Source organism: Nomascus leucogenys, chromosome 19 (genome assembly GCF_006542625.1).
Source record: "Nomascus leucogenys isolate Asia chromosome 19, Asia_NLE_v1, whole genome shotgun sequence".
In the NCBI taxonomy this organism is placed as follows: Eukaryota; Metazoa; Chordata; class Mammalia; order Primates; family Hylobatidae; genus Nomascus; species Nomascus leucogenys.
The window spans coordinates 28156765-28181313 of record NC_044399.1 but is presented as its reverse complement, the minus strand read 5'-3'; the positions used below and the strand labels follow the sequence as shown (position 1 = coordinate 28181313).

At 35.7% G+C, this 24549-nt stretch overlaps 1 protein-coding gene across 4 annotated transcripts in view; it reads left to right on the top strand.

Annotated features, from left to right (window-relative positions):
* The window catches only part of TANC2 (tetratricopeptide repeat, ankyrin repeat and coiled-coil containing 2), a 484030-nt gene that overhangs the window by 40439 nt on the left and 419042 nt on the right, over window positions 1–24549 (top strand). For all 4 annotated transcript variants that reach the window (XM_030800293.1, XM_012497692.2, XM_030800292.1 and 1 more), the window contains exon 2: window positions 14316–14405. In XM_030800293.1, coding sequence (XP_030656153.1) covers window positions 14339–14405 — 67 coding nt within the window. In that variant the 5' untranslated portion in view covers window positions 14316–14338. The remainder of the gene's footprint in view (window positions 1–14315; window positions 14406–24549) is intronic.

Sequence of the window (24549 nt, the reverse complement as noted above, 5' to 3'; positions counted from 1 at the left end):
GGTGCCATATGAAAGAGCTTTGAAGGGGTGGAAAGAGAAAGCAGTACATGACCTGATAATAAGTATTGCAAAAATGAGGATTCATAATTTAAGCAGTGCTTGTACTACATACGAGGCTGACTGTGGAACCCATCATCAGTTACTTCCCTTTCTCAAGACTTCTTTATTAATTGTCCCATTTCCTTCCTTTGCCCTCCAGTCTTGAAGGAGATTGCATAATTTGAAGCTCTTCAATGCAGTTCAAAATTTTGCTTTTAGGGAAATTATCAAAGGTTATCAGCTGGGCATAGTGGTGTGCGCCGGTAGTCCTAGCTACTCCGAGGCTGAGATGGAAGGATCCTTTGAGCCAGGAGTTCAAGACCACAATGAACAGTGATAGCATTGCTGTAATTATAAGAACTTCAAAGTTATGTCCTAGAATATATCCGAGGCATCTAGCAATTTATCTCAGTCAACACTTAAAGAAGGCCTTTCTTGATAATTATTAGTCCTTCAGCATGCCTTTCACAGAGGAAAAAACATGCAGTTTCCAGATGGTGGACAAATGATTTGTCTTTCTTGTATTGGCTTGATGCTATTACTGTATATAACTTTTTTTGAAACAGAGTTTTTACCTTTTCCAAAAGCCTCAAATTCATGCTAGATTTATGTTTCTGTCTAGTATTCTCATCATTCACACTGTTAAAGCAAACTAAATATGTCCTGAGAAGGACTCAGTACTTCTATATTTGAGTCCTTGTGGACAAACTGTAACCTAGCTTAACAGGCAGACAAGATTAAAAACCTCACTTAGGAGTACGCGCCTGTAGCAATGGCTGAGTCTTGGCAAATCCCAGCAGCCATGTTTCAATCACTCATAGACTGCTGCGTGTTCAAAGTGTGTTCAAATAAGGCAAATGCCAACCTGTAACCAGTGCAGCTGTTTCTGTACCTCACTGTCGATTTCTGTCCGTCACTTCCCTTTTTTTTTGTCTATAAATTTGTTCTGACCACGAAGCATCCTTGGAGTCTCCCTGAATCTGGTGTGATGGGGGCTGCCTGATTTGTGAATCATTCATTGCTCAATTAAACTCGTTTAAATTTAATTTGGCTGAAGTTTTTCTTTTAACAACACTATTGCATTTGTCATTGGTTGTTTACTTCTCCCAGTATGGTTAAATACATACTCTTTTGAGTTCTTCCATTCTTCTCTATTTCTCTCTTCGTTTTTTTTTTCGAGATTATTTGTGATTGTATTTTTTAGAGCCTCTCATGCTTTCAGCAGATATTCACTAAATTTTCTTTTCTTTTTCTTTTTTTTTTTTTTTTTTTGAGATGGAGTTCCGCTCTTGTTGCCCAGGCTGGAGTGCAGTGGCATGATCTGGGTTCACTGCAATCTCTGCCTCCCAGGTTCAAGTGATTCTCCTGCCTCAGCCTCCCAAGTAGCTGTAATTACAGGTGTGCACCACCACGTCTGGCTAATTTTTTTGTATTTTTAGTATAGACGGGGTTTCACCATGTTGGCCAGGCTGGTTTCAAACCCTGACCTCAGGTGATCTGCCCGCCTCAGCCTCCCAAAGTGCTGGGGTTACGGTGTGAACCACCACACCTAGCCTCTTTTTTTTTTTTTTTTTAAGAGGAAAAAAAGGACAGAGTCTCACTATCTTTCTGTCACCCAGGCTGGCGTGCAGTGGTGTGATCATAGTTCACTGTAACTTTGAACTCGTGGGCTCAAGCAGTTCTCCTGCCTCTCAGCTTCCTGAGTAGCTGAGACTATAGCTGTGCACCACCAATATTTTCATCATGTGCATTATTAACCCTGCATCTTATCTGTAATGTTTAAAAAGTTATTAGAAGTGTTTATTAAATGCATTAGAGTGTGTGTGTGTGTGTGTGTGTGTGTGTGTGTGTGTGTGTGTTGTATTGTCCTGCAGAAATTTCTCAGAGGAGAAGCTCTATGTTGACAAATGCTAGAAAATGGATAGCATTTGCTTTAAATACATGTAGCTTACTTTTTATAATTCTATGAATAGATTTGTATTCAAAAGGACTCTGAAGGTCATATCCAAATTATTGTGGAGAAAATCATAAAAGGAGATTGTATGGATTGACTGGAAAGATAATACTTAGTTCATCATTTGGATCAGTTTGTGGTCCTATTTTTATAATTAGAGACTTTCAGACAATATCTTAATATATTACTTTACATTATTTTTAATTTTCTTACCATTTGAAACATTTTCTTCAATCTTTAAACTATTAAAGCATTTTAATGGTATAATTTATTTATTTGGCATAGTTCTAATGTCAAGAAACTTGTTTCTCAGACTGGAAATCAGGTCAGAAATCAGAATAAGCCAATCCATCACAAAACCAAAAATGAGAATAAAAGTAATATCAAACCATTTAAGCAGGAAGTAGATATAGAGAAAGATATTTTTTAAAAAGCTGGCAAACAGGCTGAGATGACAGAGAATTCAGAACATGGTTAGGAATGAAGATCATTGAGATTCAGGAGAAAGTCAAAACCCAATACCAGGAATATAAGGAATACCGTAAAATGAAACAGGAACTGAAAGATGAAATGGCCATTTTAAGACCCAGAGTGATTGCATAGAGCTGAAAAACTCACTTCAATAATTTCATAATATAATTGCAAATATTAACAGCAGAATTGACCAAGCTGAGGAACGAAACTCAGAGCTCGAAGACCAGTTCTCTGAAATAACTCAGTCAGACAAAAATAAAGAAAAAACAATAAAGAAGAATGAACAGAATCTCTGAGAAATATGGGGTTGTGTAAAGAGATCAAATTTATGACTCATTGGCATCCCTGAAAAAGAGGGAGAGAAAGCAAGCAACTTGGACAACATATTTGAGAATGTCATCCATGAAAATTCCCCCAACCTCACTAGAGAAGGCAACATTCAAATCAGGAAATGCAGAAAATCCTTGTGAGATGAATATCCCCGAGACACATAATCATCAGATTCTCCAAGGTTGAACTGAAAGAAAAAAATGTTAAAGGCAGCTAGAAAGAAGGGGTGGCCCACTTAAAAAGGGAACCCTGGTTAACAGCAGACCTTTCAGCAGAAGTTCTACAAGCAAGAACAGATTGGGGGCCTATATTCAGCATTCTTAAAGAAAAGAAATTCTAACCAAAAATTTCCTATGTAGCCAAACTAAGCTTCATAAGTGAAGGAGAAATAAGATCCTTTGCAGATAAGCAATTGCCAAGGGAATTCATTACCATCGGACCTGCCTTACAAGAGGTCCTCAAGGGAGGGCTAAATATGGAAAAGAAAGACCATTACTGGCCACCACAAAAAACACACTTAAGTACATAGACAGTTGACACTGTAAAGCAGCTATACAGTCAAGTCTGCATCATAACCAGCTAATAACATGATGACAGGATCAAATCCACATATATCAATATCAACACACATAGGGTCAAAGTAAAGAGATGGAGAAAAATCCATCAAGCAAATGGAAAACAGAAAAAAGCAGGGGTTCCTATTCTAATTTCAGACAAAACAGACTGATATAGTTTGGATATTTGTCCCTGCCCAAATTTCATGTTAAATTGTAATCCCCAATGCTGGAGGTGCGGCAGGGCCTTGTGGGAGGTATTTGGGTCATGGGAGCAGATCCCTCATGTCTTGGTGCTACCTTTACAGTAGTGAGTCAGCTCTTGAGAGATCTGGTCATTTGAAAGTATGTGGCACCTCCCCCCAACACACGCTGTCTCTCACTCCTGCTCTGGCCACTTCATGTGGCTGCTCCTGCTTCACCTGCCATGAGTAAAAGCTTCCTGAGGCCTCCCCAGAAGCAGGTGGTGGAGCTGTGCTTCCTGTACAGCCTGTAGAACTGCAAGCCAATTAAACCTCTTTTCTTTTTTTTTTGAGACGGAGTCTCGCTCTGTCGCCCAGGCTGGAGTGCAGTGGCGCAATCTCGGCTCACTGCAAGCTCCGCCTCCCGGGTTCACGCCATTCTCCTGCCTCAGCCCCTCCGAGTAGCTGGGACTACAGGCGCCCGCCACCACGCCCGGCTAATTTTTTGTGTTTTAGTAGAGACGGGGTTTCACCGTGGTCTCGATCTCCTGACCTCGTGATCCGCCCACCTCGGCCTCCCAAAGTGCTGGGATTACAAGCGTGAGCCACCGCGCCCGGCCAACCTCTTTTCTTATAAATTACCTAGACTCAGGTATTTATAGTAGTGCAAGAACAGCCTAATACATAGACTTTAAACCAACAATGGTCAAAAGAGACAAAAAGGCATTACATAATGGCAAAGGATTCAGTTCAACAGGAAGACCTATTTTACACGTATGTGCACCCAACACAGGGGCACCCAAATTCATAAAACAAATTATTAGACACTTAGATAACACAAATTTGTAAGCTTTCTTAAAACATTTTGAGTTTTTTTTGTAACTTTTTTTTAAGCTAATCAACTGTTATTAGCATTAGTGTGTTTTATGTGTGGCTTAAGATAATTCTTCTTCCACTGTGGTCCGAGAAAGCCAAAAGATTGGACATGCCTGGTATATGCCCAAAGCAATGTAAATTGTTCTACCAAAAACACATGTGCTTGGATGTTCATCATAGCTCTGTTCACAATAGCAACATCATGGAATCAACCTAAATGCTCATCAGCGGTAGACTGGATAAAGAAAATGTATGTATGCACCATGTAATACTATGCAGACATAAAAGAATGAGATTGTGTCCTTAGCAGCAACATGGACGGAGGAGCTGGAGGCCATTATCCTAAGCACACTAATGCAGGAACAGAAAACAATTACTTTATGTTCTCACAAGTCGGAGCTAAACACTGAGCACACATGGACACAAAGAAAGGAAGAACACACACCAGGGCCTACTTGAGGATGGAGGGGTGTGGAAGGTGAGGATCAAAAAATTACCTATTGGATACTGTGTTTATTACCTGAGTGACAAAATCTGTACGCCAAACCCTGTCACATGCATTTTACCAAGAAAACAAATCTATACATGTCCCCTTGAATCTACAATAATAAGTTAAAATAAAAAGCTGTCATTAGAATGGAAATATTAACAGGATGTCATGATTATCAAAATAGTACAGAAGTACTTAATAGTTAATTTGATTACATTATTAATTACATAAATATTTTTATGCATGGGATGTTTTACTTTTTTTAAACAACAGGATAAGAAAAGGGCTTTAAATATACAGGAGGGACGAACATTGAAAATGAAAATTGATTGCCTATTAATATAGCAGAAGAAGACATTGAAATAGGTTATTGAGTCTCCGGCCTTGGTGGACCATTAAGAAGTCATTACTTCTCCTGAATGGTTTAGAATGGGTGTCACAAACATAAAAGCTTAGGGACCATGTAGATAACATAATGTTCAAATCAGCTAAGTGTAAGAAAATTAGAAATGAGTGGGGGCCTGTGAATGGCTTGTTATTTTCCTGTCCAGATATTTCACCTGCCAGGAATGTATCTGATGATTCCTCCTGAGAGAGAACATTTTAAAATTTGGATACAAAATTTGGAAAAGTAGGGTGAAATTTAGATTTACGTTAGTGTCAATTAGACCAAACTGCCTTCTCCCACTTAGCTTCAATTTGTGGAGTTTCTATATTAATATTTTGTTATGATCAGTTTTCTATTGGTATGTTAACTTGAGGAAAATCATTTAATCAAAATGTAACTATGAGATGAGTAGCTTTATGTTTTACTTCTCTATATATTGAAGTAATTAAAAAATGTTTTAGAATAGCAAAAAAAAACCCAAAACCCTCCACCTCTTCAAAAAGTAGCCATCACTATGATTTATGCCACCCATCAAAATATTTTACCTAAATCAACTTAAGTATGTTCTCCTGGTCTTTTTTTGACTCTTAGTAAATTTTAAGTAATAAATTGCTGTTTTTATGATAATGATAATCTGCGCTCATTTTCTTCCTTTCAAAACTTTGAACAACTGGGTGTAAATAATCAGAGTTTGAGTTAGAAGTTCTAAGTAAGCCTAGAATATTCTTGGTTTTCCCTCAGATAGTTTTGAACTATTCCTACAATTTTCATGCCTTTTCTTGATTCCCTGGTACACATTCACTCTAGGTAGTCCTCATTGTTCTGGTTGATTTAAAATCATTTCTCGCGCAATGAAACTTTCTTTTGTTATGCCCCTTCTTTACTAAGTCAGTAAATCTGATGAATCGTGTCTTTGCTTAATTTATTTACTCATTCAAGAAATGTTGAGAGCCTACCATGAACTAGGCATTGTGGTTAAAAAGATTAATAAGACCAGGTTTCCTTTTCGTTTTTCTTTTCTTTTCTTTCTCTCTTCTTTTTTTTTCGAGATGGAGTCTCCCTCTGTTGCCCAGGCTGGAGTGCTGTGGCACGATCTCAGCTCACTGCACCCTTTGCCATCCTGGTTCAAGCGATTCTCCTGCTTCACACTCCCAAGTAGCTGGGACTACAGGCACATGCCAGCATGCCCGGCTAACTTTTTTGTATTTTTTAGTAGAGACAGGGTTTCACCACATTGGCGAGGCTGGTCTCGAACTGCTGACCTCAAGTGACCTGCCCGCCTCTACCTCCCGAAGTGTTGAGATTACAGGTATAAGCCACCGCGCTTGGCCAAGACCAGATTTCTTTATAAGGGATTTGATATGGACAGTGGTATACAAACAAAATATATGTAATTGATAAATTCAGTAAATATTTAGCACCTCCTGTGTATCAAGTATTATTTTCCATTTACAGGGCTGTAGCAATGAATTAAACAGGCATCTTCTGTTCCCTCCTGGAGCTTATATTCTAGTAGGGAAACTGATAGACAAACAGGTATATAAGATGTCATTTGGAGGTAAGTATTTGGGGAAAAACACATAAGAAGATATGGGTGACAGTTTTGGAGCGTAAATCATACCACAAAGTTGCCCTCCTCCGGAATTAAGGAAGCTGGTCTTTTGTATCTCAATGATTAATAATTAGTCATTGACTGAGAACCTCTCTAGGGTAGAAGTAGTAAGGCATGAAGCTTTCTGGGCAAGATGGTGCCGGTTAGCCAAAGGCAGTTCTCTGGAGAAGTGGGGGAGCATCTCCAAGCCATTAACAGCTCAATTATTTCAATTTTAAATAGTTTTAGTTATCGCATGTACATCCACTACTTAGAGTTTGCTGTTAACATTTTATTTTATTATAATTCATCACATATCTGCCTCTCCATGCCTCCATCAGTCCTCCTTATTTTTTGATGCATTTCAAAGTAATAATCTGCAGACATGTATATGCTTTCTCCATTTAAGCATGAATATTATTGTGGATTTTAGCATTTGTTTACTTTTTTCATTTGAAAAAAGTAATTATCTTCAAAACATATAGAATATCACCATCATCCTAGAAAGGTTCCTCATGCCATTTCTAAGTTAACCCCCATATCTACCCCCAAGAGACAACCATTATTCTGATTTTTTTTGGCATAGATTATTCTTGAAGTTGGTATAAATGTAATAATACAATGCATACACTTCTCTGTAAAGGTTCTTTCACTTGGCATATTATATGTTGTGATTTATCTGTGTCGACTGTATGAGTAGTTCATTCCTTTTTCTTGCTGAGTGATATTCCTCTTTGTGAATATCCCATAGTTTATTATTCATCTGTTGATGGACACCTAGTCTAGGTATAGGGTATTATAAATCCGTTATGAAAATTGTTGTACTAGTCTTTTCATTATGCACATATGTTCTAATTTCGGGTAAATAGTAGAGGTGGAATCATGCATTAGGTGTACACTAAGTTTCATAATAAACAGCTATATTTTTCTCCAAAGCCATTGTACCATTTTATACTCCTAAAATAGTGTGTTGGAGTTTAAATTACTCTTCATCATGATCAATATTTGATATTGTAAAACTTTTTAAAGTTAGCTCTTCTGGTGGGAGTGTAGTGGGTAGCTAATTATAATTTGTATTTCTGCAATGACATATAATGTTGAGCCCTTATAATTTGGGTGTGAGTCATTTATATATCTACTTTTTAAAACTACCTGTTCAAATCTTTTACCCATTTGAAAATCGATTGTCTCTTTATTACTGAGTTGTAGGTGTTCTTTATATACAGTAGTCCCTCCATATCCACATTCCAAGACGCACCCCCCAGTGGATGCCTGAAATGACAGATAGTACCAAATCCTGTACACGCTATATGCAATAACTGATCTGATAACCAGGGTGCCTACTAATTGACCAACGGGCAGGTAGCATATACAGCATGGATAAACTAGACAAAGGGATGTTTTACCTCCCAGGCAGGATGGAGCAGGATGGTGTGAGATTTCATCAGGCTGCTTAGAATGGTGTGTAATTTAAAACATGAATTATTTCTGCAGTTTTCCATGTAATATTTTTAGACTGCAGGTAACTGAAACCATGGAAAGCAAAACTGCAGATAAAGAGGGACTACTGTATCTTGGATGTAAGTCCTGTGTTATATATGTTTTGTGAATAATTTTTCCCAGTTTGTGGCTTGCCTGTTAACCTTTAATGTTATCTTAGTGAGCAGATGTTTTTAAATTTTTAATAACCTCCAAATATATGTTTTTTTAAAGTGGCTGTTGCTTTCTATGTTCCTAAGAATCCTTTGTCTACCTGTAAATAGTGAGACAGTCTGTTTTTTAATTTGTTTGTTTTTTTTCAAACTGTACTCTGCTTTCTTGAAGATACTTTCCAGAAACAGTCATGGTATTTCAGGCAGGACATGGGCAGACAATCATTAACAGTATACAACAACTTTCAGACTCCTTCTTTGATGGACCACCAAAAATCAGAAAGCCACTATAAAACCCATGAAGTCTTCATTTGATGCTCAGAACAGGGAAAGTTTGGAGTGAGGGTTGACCTTTCACATTTAGCTGTTGTTTAACAACTTTTCATGAGCCAGCCCTGACTTTCAGGTAGTGAAATGAAAATGGCAAAATTTATCTGAAGATCCTCAACTGCTGCTCTTTTGAGGGGTGCCATCTCAGTGGCATCACTGGAAGGTTCAGATTGCCTGACACACTGGTAACCAATTACTGGGGCTGAGGTCCCAACAGGTGTTTGGGCTTAAGGCGTTAAGTCTGTGCTGAAGGTGGAAAGGGAGAAGAGGACATAAGAATGAATTTGTTTTTTCATACCATGTGGCATTTGTGCCAAGGTGGCTATGTGTGTCAAAGTCAGGAAATCCTTCCTCCTGGGAGCCAAGAGAAAGTTTCTTAAAACTAGAAGGGAAAAGGTGTTTTCCTTACATCAGTCCAGCTTTGGATACATTCTAGTAGTGATATATGCCTCTTCCCCAAAAAACAACAATGAAGTGTTCTGTGTGCTAACAGCATAGCTTTAAAAAAAAAAAAAAAAGAAAACAAAATTCTGCATTTTTATAAAACTTGATAAAAAATAGTATTTCAAACCATACAGTCACCAGAGGTACACAGTTGTCAAAAATGCACACACTTCACTTGGTATCTCCGGCACCTTCAGCTTTCAGTGCCTGCTCTGTTTTGGCATTTCCATTTTCTGCAGGGTTATTCCCCTTACCCTCTGTGGGTACCTTCTTTCCCTTCTTGACCAGGGGCCTTTTTAGACTTTGGCTCTGGTTTTAGAGGAGCAGGTTTAGCAGACAACCTTGTGGATTTTCTCTGTGGTTTATCCTTCACATTGGCTTTATCTCTGTTTGGTATCTATCCCCTTCAGTCTTTCTCATGGGCATGGTGGCATCGGTGGTGGGATGTGGGCACTGGTCACAGGGATGCAGTGACTCATGGGCTTTGGTTGATCTGGAGGTTGTTGTCACCTCCTTCTTCACACTGCTCTGAATTTTTAAAAAAATCTTTATAATTTTAGCTTTTATGTGATGTTTATTTTGAATTAATAGCATGGTATGTAGGTCATTTTTTTAAAAAAATGCATAATCTCTTTGTTTCACCGTGATTTGTTGAAAAGACTTTCCTTTACCTGTTAATGACTTGGTCAAAAACAAATGGCCATGTAGTGTAGGTCTTTTTCTGGACTGTCTGTTCTATTCTGTTCATCTGCTTGTCAGTACTTCTGTTGATACCATATTCTCATCAACAAGAAAGAGCTGTAGAGTAAATTTTGAATTCGGGTAGTATAAATGCCCAAGCCTTTTTGTTGGTTTTCAACATTGCTTTGGTGTTTTCATTTCCTTGCATTATCACGTGTGCTTTAGAATCAGCTTTGCAATTTCTAAAAAAAAAAAAAAAAAAAAAAAAAAAAAAAAAAAAAAAAAAACCAGCCTGCTGGAATTTGAGATTGTTATCTCTTTAGAACAATTTGGAGAGAAGTGACATTTTAACAGTATTCAACTTTTCAATCCATGAACATGGCATATCTCCACTTACTTAGGTTGTCTTTAAAGATTTCTTTTGTTATTGTTAAGCAACATTGTAGAGTTTTCAGTGTCTTTTGTTAAGGATATTTTTGCGTCTATGTTCATGAGGTATGTTGGTCTGCACTTCTCTTTTCTTATAATATCTATAAGGTTTTGGGATTAATATCATGCAATACTCATAAAATGTGTTGGGAAGTATTTCCTTTTTCTTTTATTTTCTTAAATAATTTTTATAAAATTGGTGTTGTTTGTGCCTTAAAAGTTTGATAGAATTCACTAGTGAAACCACATGGCTGTATAGTTTTTTTGTGTGTGTATATGTGTGTGTCTGTGTGTGTGTGTGTGTGTGTGTGTGTGTGAAGAGTTTTGATAAATTCAATTTCTTTAATAGAAATAGGGCTATTTTATATTTTTTGCTCAACATTTTGTTAATTTTGACGTTATATTTTTCAAAGAATTTATACATTTTGTATTAAATGTTAAATTTGGTATAAAGTTGTTCATAATATCTTATTTTTTAAATTAAGGATCTGAAATGATGTCCTCTATTTCATTTCTGATATTGGTGATTTCTTTTTTCTTTCCTCAATCAGCCTTGGTTTAGCAGATTTAATTAATACTTTTCAGAAATCTGATGTGTGGCTTTGCTGATTTTATCTGTTTTGCATTTATTTTCTATTTCATTCATTTTTTTATTTTTACTCATTTCCTTCCTTCTACTTTCTTTGAGTTTTTATTTGCTGCTTGCTTTTGAACTTTTTGAAATAGAAGCTTAGATACTGATTTTCATCCTTCACTTCTAATACATACATTTAAGGTATAAATTCCTTTAAAATCATTGCTTTAGTTTTATCCTATGAGTTCCCATAAGTCATTTTTATTATCATTCATTCCAAATATTTAAAAATACCTATTGTGATTTATTTACTTTGTTCAACTTATGGGTATTTAGAAGTATATCACTTAATTTTTAAGCAATAGGAGATTTTCTAGATTAAAAAAATATTTACTTCTAGCTTAATTGCTTTGTGGTTAGGGAATATACTCTGAAAGATTTCAAAATTTGCTGATACTTTTATGACCTAACATATGGTCCATTTTGGTATGTGTTTTGTGTTATAGTTTGTTTTTATTTGGAAGAGAAATTTGCTTACATATATTTAAGTCTAGTTATTTAATTGTGTAGTTCAAATATATCATAGTTGTTTTTTTTTTTAATCTACTTGATCTTGTAGCTATTGACAAAGGTGTGTTGGTCTCCCATGTAACTGTGGATTTGTCTGTCACCTTTTAGTTTTGTATACTTTTTGTTTTAAATGTTTACAGGCTTTCTTATTGGGTCCATTGATTTGGAATTATGATATCTTGGCTACATGAGATGGCTCACGCCTGTATTCTCAGCACTTTGGGAGGCCGAGGTGGGAGGATTGCTTGAGTCCAGGAGTTGGAGACTGGCCTGGGAAACATAGTAAGACCCCATCTTTAAAAAAAAATGAGAAAAATTGGTGGTGTGTGGGAGCTCACACCTGTAGTTCTAGCTGTTTGGGTGGCTGGGGTGGGAGGATCACTTGAGCCCAGGAATTTGGGGTTGCAGTGAGCTATAATCACACCACTGTTCTCCAGCCTGGGTGACAGCATGAGACCCTGTCTCAGTATAGACAAAAGAATTATGCTATCATCTTGTTGATAGGACTTTTTAATTATTAAGAAATGCCTTTCTTTATCTTTAGTAATACGTATTGCCTTAAGTCTACTTTGCCTGATATTGGCTTAGTGATGCCACCTTTCTTTTTGTTGGTGTTTGAATAGTGTATCTTTTCCTATCATTTTGCATTCAGTTCATCTATGTTTATAGTCTTCTACTAGAGTGTTGAACGTAGTAATGGATATAATTTGAGTTTAAATTATAAACCTTACTGTTTGTCTTACATTTATCCACAGATCTATGCTACTTTTTCTCTTATGTCTTACTTTCTTTGGTTTAGTCAAATGTTTTTACTTATTCTTTTTATCTCCTCAGTTTGCTTTTAATGAATATCCTAGAGATTACTACATGAGTTTTTTGAGTTATTGAAGTCTAACATGAATTATTACTTCTCTTCTTGGGTAATACAGATATCTTAGAAACTTCAATTCCATTACCCTACTCCTTCCTTTTTTATTGTTGTCATGCATTTTAAATCTATATATTTTAAAGAACAGCCTATCATTGTTATTTTTGTAGTCATTATTTATTAATACTTAAGAACACATTTACCCTTTCTATGGCTCTTCCTTTTTTGCATGTATATGCTTTTTTCTAGTATCATTTTCCTTCTATTGGAAGAACTCCCTTTTAGTAATAAATTGTTTTTTCTTTTGATTTTCATTTTGCAAAGATATTTTTAAACTGAGAGTAAATTGCTTGATTGGTGCCAGTTTTTTTTTTTTTCAGAATTTTTAAGTCATTATTTTTTTGCTATTCATCGTTTCTGTTGAAAGTATCTTTCAGTCTGTTGATTCTTGCTACTTTAAATGTGTTTTTTGGGGGGTCTGGCTGTTTAAAAGATTGTCTTTAGTTTTTAGCAGTTTGGCTATGATTTGCTTAGTGTTTTTCTTTGTAGTTATTCTGCTTGAGTTTGACAAGCTTCTTTCAGATGTGGCTTTATGTTTTTAATTAGTGTTAGACAATTCTTGGTTGCTCACACTTCATATATTGCTTCTTCCCAATTTTCACGCTCTTAGGAAATTTCTTATATGTATGTTAGAACTTTTCAGTGGTTCCATATGCATCTAGTCCTCTTTTGTATAATTTTTTGTCTTTATCTCTCTATGCTTTGGTTTGGATATTTTCTGTTGACCTCTGTCCCACTTCATGTTTGCTCTATTTAATCCGCTGGACACACCAAGTACTTACAACACTTCTGGGAAATTTTGCTGTTGAGAAGAGTGAGGATATAAGAGCAGTCATTGAATTGTGGTGGAGTAAAGAGTGGGACTTTCTTTTTGAACAAGATAGACTAAAATGTTTATGTTATGATTGGAATGATTCAGGAGAGAGAAAAAAAATTAAAGCTGTTTGAGAGAAAAGGAAGATGATTTTTTAAAATAAAATTCTTGAGAAGGTGAGAGAGGATGTAATCCAAAGCAGGCAGAGAGTTTTCCTTCGGTAGGAGTGGGACGTGGAATAAGCACGGATTCATGCTTAGCCGTAGTCTTGTGAGATAGAATTCTGGCTTGACCAGTGGAAGTTATGCAGGTGCTATAAGTTTCTAGAATGTGTGTGTGGGGGTGTGTGTGTTTGTGTGTCAGGTGGGAAAATTGTCCAAGAATGGAGAGTCAAGTGAAAGGTAGACAGTATTTATAGCTACCTAATTATGTTTTCTATTTCTGTGCATCCTCAGTGATATCTATCTTTATTTCTTAGGGTAGTCAAAAGTATTGTATTCTTTTAAGGAATTATTTACATGTTTAATAGTCTTTTTTGTCATATAGTTACAGTTTTGTACTATATATTTAAACAGAGTTAATTATCTTTTTCTGGTTTAGCACTTTTATTATTTTTTAATTTTCATTTTTAATTATGGGTAAATAATAGTTGTATATATTTATGGGGTGAACATAGTTAATTATAATTAATTTTAAATTCTTAATATTTTGGATAAACAATCAAGTTTTCTTTTTTCTTTTTAAATTTTTATTTGTTTTTACTTTTTGTGGGTACATAGTAGGTGTATATATTTATGGGGTACCTGAGATGTTTTGATACAGGTATGCAATGTTAAATAAGCACATTATGAAGAATGGAGTACCTGTCCTCTCAATCATTTATTTATTGGGTTGCAAACAGTCCAGCTGCACCCTTTAAGTTATTAAAACATGTACAGTTATTGACTATAGTCACCCTCTTATGCTATGAAAATCAAGTTTTCTTAAACACATTTTCCTATATTTTCTTTTACAGTTTTGCAGTAGAAGAGTATAACCATGTTTCGGAATAGTCTCAAGATGCTGCTTACTGGTGGGAAATCAAGTCGTAAAAACAGGTCAAGTGGTAAGTGACTATGCTACATTTATTGTGTGTGATATTTTACAAGTTCTTTTAGGGTCCTGAATTAATGCTGTAAGACTTTATTAATGCTTAACTTAGAACTTAAAAGAAAGTTTACGTTTCTTTGGGCTTTCATACTCTTTATTAAGAGGTAGGAACACTTGAATGCTTATCAGGAATAGTCGAAAGAAAGGAAAACCTTGTGAAGAAAAATATTTATTTCTAATATATGAGAGAGTAATGTTTCTGTGCATTTGCTTATTAAAAACCTTCTAGACCTAAGTTTATGTTTTTGAATTAACACGTGAAATTATTGCAATCCTAGGCACTCTTTGGGGAAGGAAATTATAAAAATAACTGTTCTCAAAGACTTATACAGAAAGTGAAATATAAGTTGAATTTTTTATAGCTATTAAAATAAAGTTTATGGGTTTTCTTTTTTAGAACAAGGGGTTAAGTCTTAGGCTTTTGAGGTAAAACTATATATACTTTCTTGGTAAAAAATATTGAAAAGAAATGTATTAGAATGTTTGTTTTTTATTAATGAGTGGTAGACTTTTATTGTATTCTTCATAATCTTTTCAACTTATTTTTCTGCAGTTTATAAATTTATATTGGTACTGTATTTATTGTCATTGATTTCAAAATGTTTCTGTAATTCCGATTGTGATTTCTTCTTGACCCATAAGTATTTAGAAGTGTATTTACTAATTTCCAAACTTGCTGATTTTTTGTTTATCTTATTGTAAGAACAAACTCCCCTACATTAACAAAAGGAAAACTGTTTTTTCCTCCACTGCTCACACCAACATTTCTGGCCACGACATATGTGGTTTTTTTTTCCCCCCCCTACAGTAATTCAGTTCAGTTCTCTGGTAGACACACCAACTGGATGTCCTACAATTAAATTCAATTCTGATGCTATCCACCCTGAGTTAGTACAGACCTCATGGGTTATGGTCTCAGTCCTACAAGACTGCTTTCCACTTCAGACACCAATTGCGTCTGGTGGATCCCCAGGTTACCCACAACCTCTGTCTGACTTGGCTACAAATCAGAGGTTCCCATGACCCCTTTCTCAGGTTCTATCATTTGTTAGAATGGTGCGCACAACTCATGAAAACAGTTTCTTTACAAGATTATTGGCCTGTTAAAGAATACAGTTCAGGAACAGTCAGATGGAAGATGTGAGTAGGGCAAGGTATGGGGGAAAGGGCCCTGGGCTTCCATGCCCTTTTTGGGTATGCCACCTTCTCAACATCTTCCATGTGCTCATCAACCCAGAATCCCATCGAACCCCATCCTTTTGGGTTTTTACGGAGGCTCCATTATGCAGATATGATTAATTCGTTGGCCATTGGTGATGAACTCAACCTTCAGCCCATCTCTCCTCTCCAGAAATCAGAGGGTAAAGCTGACTCTCATGGTTGGCCCCCCTGGCAGCCAGCCCCTGTCCTGAGGCTATTCAGGAGCCCCCAGGTACCTACCATTCGTCTCGTTAGCATATAGAAAACCACTTTTATCACTCTGAAGACTCAAAGTTTTAGAGCTGTATGCCAGGAAATGAGCAGAGACAAATATGGGTTTTTTTGTTGTTTTGTGTGTGTGTGTGTGTGTTTTACTACGTCATGCTTCTTATTGAATTCTAGCTTAATTATACTATTATCAGAGAATCTCTTCTGTATTATTTTATTCTTTTGGTATTTATTGAGATTTGCTTTACAGTTCATCATATGGTCAGCTTTGGTGAATGTTCTGAATGTACCCGAAAATAATGTGAATGTCGCAGTTATTGGATTCAGAGTGGATCAGTTTTGTTAATGATGGCACTCAAACATTTCATATCCTTAGTTACTTAAAAAATTATTTACTGAGAAAAGTGTGATAAAATACCACATTATGATTGTGAATTTGCTTATTTCTCCTGCTAGTTCCTGAGAATTTTTGCTTTGTATGTTTGGAAGCTGTCTTAATAGGAACATTCAAGTTTAGGATTGTTACATCTTCCTGGTGAATTGACCTTTTTAAAACCATTATGAAATGCCTCTCTTTATTTCTAATAATGTCTTTTGTTTAAAAGTTCATTTTTTTCATATTAGTATAAGGACTCCAGGTTTTTTTTATTAGTATTTGCAAAATATGACTTCTTTCATACTTTTACTTTCAACATTTCTGTGTGCTTATGCTGTTGATAGCATATGGTTGGGTTTTCTTTTCTTTTATTCAGACATGTTTTTTTTTCTCTTAAGAAAGTCTTCAGTCTACATTAATTTGGTCAGTCATATATTTATGTATCCGTGTGCTTTCTACTTGGCCTATCCATTCTATGCTTCTTTCTCTCTTATCTTTCTTTCTCTTTCCTCTCTTCCTTTCTTTTGCATTGATCAAAACTTTTTTTTTTTTTTTTGAGACAGGATCTCACTGTTGCCCAGTCTGGAGTCTAGGGGCACAAACACCGCTCACTGCAGCTTCAACCTCCTTTGCTCAAGCAGTACTCCCACCTCAGCTTCCTGAGTAGCTGGGACTTACAGATGTACACCACCACACCCAGCTAATTTTTTTTTTTAATTTTTTTGTAGAGATGAGATCTCAGTACTTTGTCCAGGCTGTTCTTGAACTCCTGGGGTCAAATGATCCTCATGCCTTGGCCTTCCAAAGTGTTGGGATTACAGGTGTGAGCCACCATGCCTGGACTCAAAACATTTTTTATGATTCCATATTTTCCTCTATTAATTTTGAAATTATATACCCTTTTGAAATTTTTTCAGTGGTTACCTAAAGATTAAAACAATCTTTAGTTTATTGAAGTTTGCTATTTAATTGAGATGTTTACCCTCTTCTTGGACAGTGCAAGAGCTTTAGATTCTCTTCACCTATCTTTAACCTCCACAAGACATTACTGTTCTATGTAGTCACTGTTACTTAGATATGCCCATATATTTGACCTTTTCATTGATTTTCATTCGTTCCTGCACCCCTCACTTTGTAGATGGAAGTAACTTTATCTGAATAACATCCTTTGTTTTATTTTATTTTTAGAGACAGGGTTTTGCTCTGTCACCCAGGCTACAATGCAGTGGCACTATGATAGCTCACTGTAACCTCAAACTTCTAGGCTCAAACATTCCTTCCACCTCAGATTCTGGAGTAGCATACCACTGCACCTGGCTAATTTACGTTTCCCAAGGCTGGTCTTGAACTCCTAGCCTCAAGTGATCTTCCTGCCTTGGCCACCCAAAGCACTGGGATTCAGGCGTGAGCCACCATACCTGGCCAAGAAGACTCTTTTAGAATTTACTTTAGTGAGGAGTCGTCTATGACAAACTTCACTTTTGTTTATCTGAAAATGTCTTTATTTTGCCTTCATTTTTGTAAGATTTTTTCATTTTTTTTTTTTTTTTTTTTAAGAGATGGGGTCTCTCTGTGTTCTCCAGGTTGAAGTGCGGTAGTTATTTATAGGTGTAGTCCTAGTGCACTGCAGCCTTTAGACTCCCGGACTCAGGTGATCCTCCTGCCTTAGCCACCTGAGGAGCTGGGCCTACAGGTGGATGCCACTCTTCCTGGTTACTTCTAGGATACTTTTATGCGAGTATAATTCTAGGGTGCAGTTATTTTCTTTCAGTATTTTACAATGTTATTTATTGTCTTCTGGCTTCTTCCATTTTTTTCTGGTGATCAGCTGTCGGTCTAATTACTACTCATTTAAAGGCAACCTGCCATTTTTCTCTTTTAAGTTTTCTAGATTTATATTGGTATGCCTAAGAGTATTTTGTTTTGTATCTTTATCATTGAAAAAAATCTTTATATTCTGGCCAAGTGTGGTAGTGCACGCCTGATAATCCTAGCACTTTGGGAGGTGGAGGCAAGTAGATCACTTGAGGCCAGAAGTTCAAGACCAGCCTGGCCAACATGGCGAAATCTAGTCTCTATTAAAAATGCATAAATTAGCCAGACGTGTTGGCACATGCCTGTAATCTCAGCTGCTTGGGAAGCTGAGGCAGGAGAATCGCTTGAGCCTGCGAGGTGGAGGTTGCAATGAGCCAAGATTATACCACTGCACTCTAGCCTGGGCGACAGAGTGAGACCCTATCTCAAAAAAAAAAAAAAAAGAAATCTTTATCGTCTATTCATGTTTTTATTCATGTTTGTAGGATTTCTTGACTCTGTGGCATAATGTCTTTTGTCAGTTTTGGAAAACTATTATCCATTATGTCTTCAGATTTTAATTTTTCTCTCATTTTTTTCTTTATCTTTTTTTTCTGGAACTCCAGTTATAGATTTGATAGACCATACGCATATCATCTCTGACTCTTAAATTTTCTCTTAATCCTTTTGTCTCTATATGTTTTATGCTGGATATTTTCTTTTATCTTACATACTTGTCATACTTTTCTTTCTGTTTCTCAGACTGTGTAATCTCAACTGATCTATCTCTAAATTCACTGATTTTTTTCTTTTGTCTGCTCAAATCTGCTATCATGTCTACTGAATTTTTTTCAATTACTGAATTTTTCAACTCCAGAATTTCTATTTGATTCGTTAAAAATTTTTAATCTCTATTGGTATTCTTTATTTGGTGAGACATTGTTCTCATATTTACATTAAGTTCTACTGACATAGTATCCTTTAGTTTTTTGAACATATTTAAAATAGGCAATTTAAAGTTGCTAAGTATCTCCATCAGGGCCTCCCTCTGAGACAATGTCCATTGTTTGCATTTTGCCCCTTGTGTATAGGCCATACTTTCTTATGTCTTTGTATGTCTTGTAATTTTCTGTTGAATCCTGGACATTTTAGATTATATAATGTGTTATCTCTGGAAATCAGATTCTCCTCCTCCCCAGGGATTTATTGATGTTGCTTTGATTATTTGTTTAGTGACTTCTCTGAACTAATTCTTCCGAGTCTGTGTTATTGTGCATGGCCACTAATATCTCTGCTTGGTTTGTTTAGTGGTCAATTCATACTAGACAGAAGTTTTCTAAAGTGCCTTCCAGGCTTTGTCAAGGGACTTTTTATACTGAGCAAGCTCTGAGCAAGCTCTGATCAAATAGACAACTTTGTGGGTGGAGTATTTCCAAGAACTACTAGACAGGTGAAATAATGACAACTCTTTGGAAATAAAGCTTTGAAGGAACTAGAGCTCTCTTTTGCCCCTTCCAGTGGCTGCCGGGCTGCTGGTTTTCATGACTGTAGGTTGTTGACTATTGAGGCTACTGCATAGCCGGAGAGAGGGGGACAGGAATAGAGCACATTAAAATGCCACAAAACTTGCTATTTTTTTTTTTTTTTTTACCAACATTCAGCCATTATTCTTGAATATATATTGCCGGGATTGCTGCAAGCCTTAGACTAAGTTTATTCTGACAGTTTTGCCAATTTTCTCATTGCATTTTTGGAGAAGAGAATTTCTGGATGTCCTTACTTCTCTATTTTCATTGACATCACCCCACTGTTCACTTCTTTGATGTTTTCTTTTAAATATATGTTGGGACTAATCATGTTATAGATTCAAGCAGCTTTCAAATTTGACATTTTAAAAAAACAGTTTATCCCAAATTTCTTTTCTGGCCTAGAACCATCATTTTCATAGATGCCTTCAGTTGTTCACTTTTGACAGCAGCACTAGCATTTTCTATGACTTCACAAGAGTATCTGACCTTAGACCAGATAAGTGACTCATACTATCCTTATTAGAGGAAGACATCAAATCTGTGCTTTAGCAAAAGCACAAATTATTACATACTAGACTTTTGAACAACTACTGTGTTAGTAGAAATTATATTATTAAATCCATACATGTTAAATTTCTACTGTAGTATTATAGCTAATTCCTTTGATTTTCTGGGTATTTAGTTATATCAGTAATGATTTTTAGGAGTCTGATTCTAATATTTATTCCCTGGTTTTTCACACAAATTGTTTACAATTTAGAATTATTATAAAAATAGTGCTTTGTATTGTGTATGCAGAGAATTCTATTTGTAGAGAATCAGAATTTTTTTCATAGTAAGAGATTATTCCAAGGCAACAATAAATGTTATATTAAGAGAAAATGTATTTATGGAAAGATATCATTAATGTTTTGATTATTATAGTTTTTTTCCTTAACCCTTAAGGAATAATTGGGTAGATACTTTATTCTTTATAGTAATTTTGGCTCATGGCTTATTTTTGGGATTAATAAGGGAAGTTTTCTCATAGATATATAATTTTAGGGTGTTTATTTTTAATCAACTTAGTATTTAGTTTAAAAAGCATTTGTAATGAAGGGAATTATCTGTCTTAATTTGTCTTTTAAATAGCTGATCTGAATTTTTGTGTGGGCCACTAGATAAATATTTCACAGAAATAGTTTTTATATCAAATTTATTAAAGTAAGATATTTATTTATTTTTATTCTTTAAATTCTAGGGTACATGTGCACAACGTGCAGGTTTGTTACATATGTGTACATCTGCCATGTTGGTGTGCTGCACCTATTAACTCGTCATTTACATTAGGTATATCTCCTAATGCTATCCCTCCTCCCCCTCCGCACCCCACGACAGGTCTCGGTATGTGATGTTCCCTTTCCTGTGTCCAAGTGTTCTCATTGTTCAGTTCCCACCTATGAGTGAGAACATGTGGTGTTTGGTTTTTTGTCCTTGCGATAGTTTGCTTAAAATAAGATAAATTTTATCTGGCAGAGTTTTCCCCCTAACGACGTGAGAATATTAGCTTTGAATTTTATAACAATTAAGATTTATGATGTGAAAATTATTATTTTCTGATGCTTGTAGCAAGTACTCTGAAGTTTTCTTAAAAAAAAAAAAAAAAAACCACTTTGTGGTTCTTTTAAATTAGATGAGCTGTAAAGAAAATATGTGTTTATGTTTTCTAAAAGTTCATATATATTAAATGTTTATATATATTTTCTTATTACTTCATCACCTTAAATTATTTAATTAAAAAACTTCAAATACGCTTCTTTGAGTCAAGTAATGCCGTTGTTTAATATCATTGTGTCGTTGTTTTGGTAAATCATTATTCAAGTATGCTGGTGGGGGTGGGGAGATACTGGCAATTTCAGATATTCAAGAATTCAGAAAGATTAATATCATAAGCATAACATAGCCTTTGGAGAATGTGTGGAAGGCAGGAGATAGAGAAACAAAAGTGAACAAAGTACATAAAACTTAAACACAGATAATTGCTGGTAATGTACTACAAGAAGTAGAATTTATTCCAAGAATACAAAGATTTTTGTACATCAGAAAATTAACAGAACTTTTCTAATTAGAAAAAAATTTTAAACCACATTATTATATGTTGAAAAAGTATTTTATAAAATGGTACAACAATTAAAAACATCATTAAGGCCAGGTGTGGTGGCTCATGCCTGTAATCCCAGCACTTTGGGAGGCCGAGGTGGGCGGATCACAAGGTCAGCAGTTTGAGACCAGCCTGGCCAATATGGTGAAACCCTGTCTCTACAAAAAAAAAATTTTTATGGCTGAATAATATTCTGTTGTGCCACATTTTGTTGATCTATTCTTCCTTTGATGGGCATTTCGGTTGTTTTCATTTTTTAATCTGCGAATAATGCTGTAGTGAACATTGGAATATGAGTATCTGTTTGAGTTTTTTTCATTTCTTTTGGGTATATAGGAGTGGGATATCTGGGTCATATGGTAATTTTATGTTTAACTTTTTGATGAATTAACAAACTGTTTTCCACAGTGGCTGCACACTTAATATTCTTTCTGTCATGGAATGAGGGTTCCAGTTTCTCTACATCCTTGCCAACAGTTGTGATTTTCTTTCTTTTTTTAAAATTATAGTAGGTGTTAAGTGGTATCTCATTGTGGTTTTGATTTACTTTTCCCTAATGATTAGTGATATTGAGGATCTTTTCATTAATGATCGTCTTATGTCTTTGGAGAAATGCCTGTTCTAGTCCCTTACCTATTTTTGAATTGGATTGCTTGTGTTTTTGTCATTCACTTGGAGGAGTTATTTATATGTTCTGGATATTAATCTCGTATCAGATATGTGATTTGCAAATCTTTTCTCCAATTATAGGGGTTCTTTTCACTCCATGATCATGAGGATTTACTCCTGTGTTTTCTTCTAAGAGTTGTTATGGTTTTAACTCTTACATTTAGGTTGTTGATCCATTTGGAGTAAGTATTTGTATGTGGTATGAAGGAAAGGTCCAAATTCATTCTTTTGCATGTGGAAATCTAATTTCCCTAGCACTGTTTTTTGAAGAGGTTATTCTTTCTCTACCGAATGGACTTGACACCCTTGCTTTACTTATAGATTTTTAGATTTCATTCATGTTCCTGGTTCATAACAGAAAGGATGACTAATCCCTTATCAGTAAATGATAAAGATAAATGATGAAGATAGCAGATATTTTCTAAATTAAACTTTTTATTTTTTACTAAAATGATACAAATGTGTGGGCTGCTATAAATTTACAGTTAACAATGTGATTTTTTTTTAAAGAACTGTTTCTTTAGTTTAATTTTTTAAGTTTTTGTTCACTGTTCTGTGGTACAGGATTTTAGTTTTTATACAGTGTTTTATTAATCAGCTTTAAATTGATGCACATGGAATACAGGGCTGTGTCCTGAGTGTCTTCTATTCGAAATGGTTCCCCTTAAGCCCAAACAAATTCTGAAACATTTCTTTATCTCCAGGTTTCCAAGGATATCATGTTACTTCTATACTGTCCAGTCACTCCTCAGTGGATTCAAGGTTTTCTGTTCAGACTAGACATAGAATGAGTGTAATACAATTTTTTTGTTAACAAAATATTTATTTCTAGTGTGAGAAAAACAGCTATGGGTACTAAACCTCAAATTGGTTAGAGATTTTTTTTTAATGAAAAATGTTTCTTCTTGTAATTTATAGAGCTAGTAATTACTAGAACTCATGAACAATATGACAGCAGCAGCAGGGCATGGTGACTCACTCCTGTAATCCCAGCACTTTGGGAGGCCAGGGCAAGAGGATCTCTTGTGGCCAGAGGCTGGAGACCAGCCTGGGCAACATAGTGAGACCCTGTCTCTAAAAAAGAGAATTAAAAAATAGCCAGGCATGGTGGCATGTAGTCCTAGTGAGGCAGGAGAATCACTTGACCCTGGGAGTTTGAGGTTACAGTGAACTACGAATGCACCACTGCACTCCAACCTGGGTGACAGAGCAAGACCCTGTTTATGAAAAAAAAAAAAGAGCAGTTATTTTCTAAATTAAACATTTTACGTTAAAATAATTGTAGATTTACATGCAGTTGTAAGGAATACCCAGGTGTGGTGGCTCATGCCTGTAATCCCAGCACTTTGGGAGGTGGACGCCGGCGGGTCACCAGGAAGTCGGGGTTCAAGAGCAACCTGGCCAATGTGGAGAAACCCGTCTCTACTAAAAATACAAAAATTAGCTGGGCGTGGTGGCGCACGTCTGTAATCCCAGCTCCTCAGGAGGCTGAGAGAGGAGAATTGCTTGAACCTGGGAAGCAGAGGTTGCATTGAGCTGAGATCGTTCCATTGCACTCCAGCCTGGGCGACAGAGTGAGACTCTCTCTCTCAAAAAAAAATAAAATAAAAAATAAATCAAATAAAAAAAAAAGGAATAATATAGAGAGATCTTGTGTATATTTGGGTTCCCCCAGTGGTAATCTCTTACAAAACTATATAGTATAATATCACAATCAGGATATTAACATTGATAACGGTTGAGATACTGGACATTTCCATCACCACAAGGATTCCTTGGGTTGCCTTTTTATGGCAGTACCCCCTTCCCACTCACGCCTACTCCTTTGTTAACCCCTGATAATAACTGCTAATCCTTTTGAAAAATTTTGTCACTTCAAGAATGTTATATAAATGAATTGTACGGTATGTAACCTTTTGGGATTGGCTTTTTAAATTTTGCATAATTCTCAGAGGACTCATCCAGGTTGTCGTGTATCAATATTTGTTGCTTGTTATTGCATGTATTCCGTGGTATGGTTATACTACTGTTTGTTTAACCATTCACCCTTTGAAGGACAGCTGAATTGTTTCCAATTTGTGCTATTTTGAATAAAGTTGTGATAAATATTAGTGTACAGGGTTTTGTATAAACATAATTTTTTATTTCTCTAGGGCAAATGTCC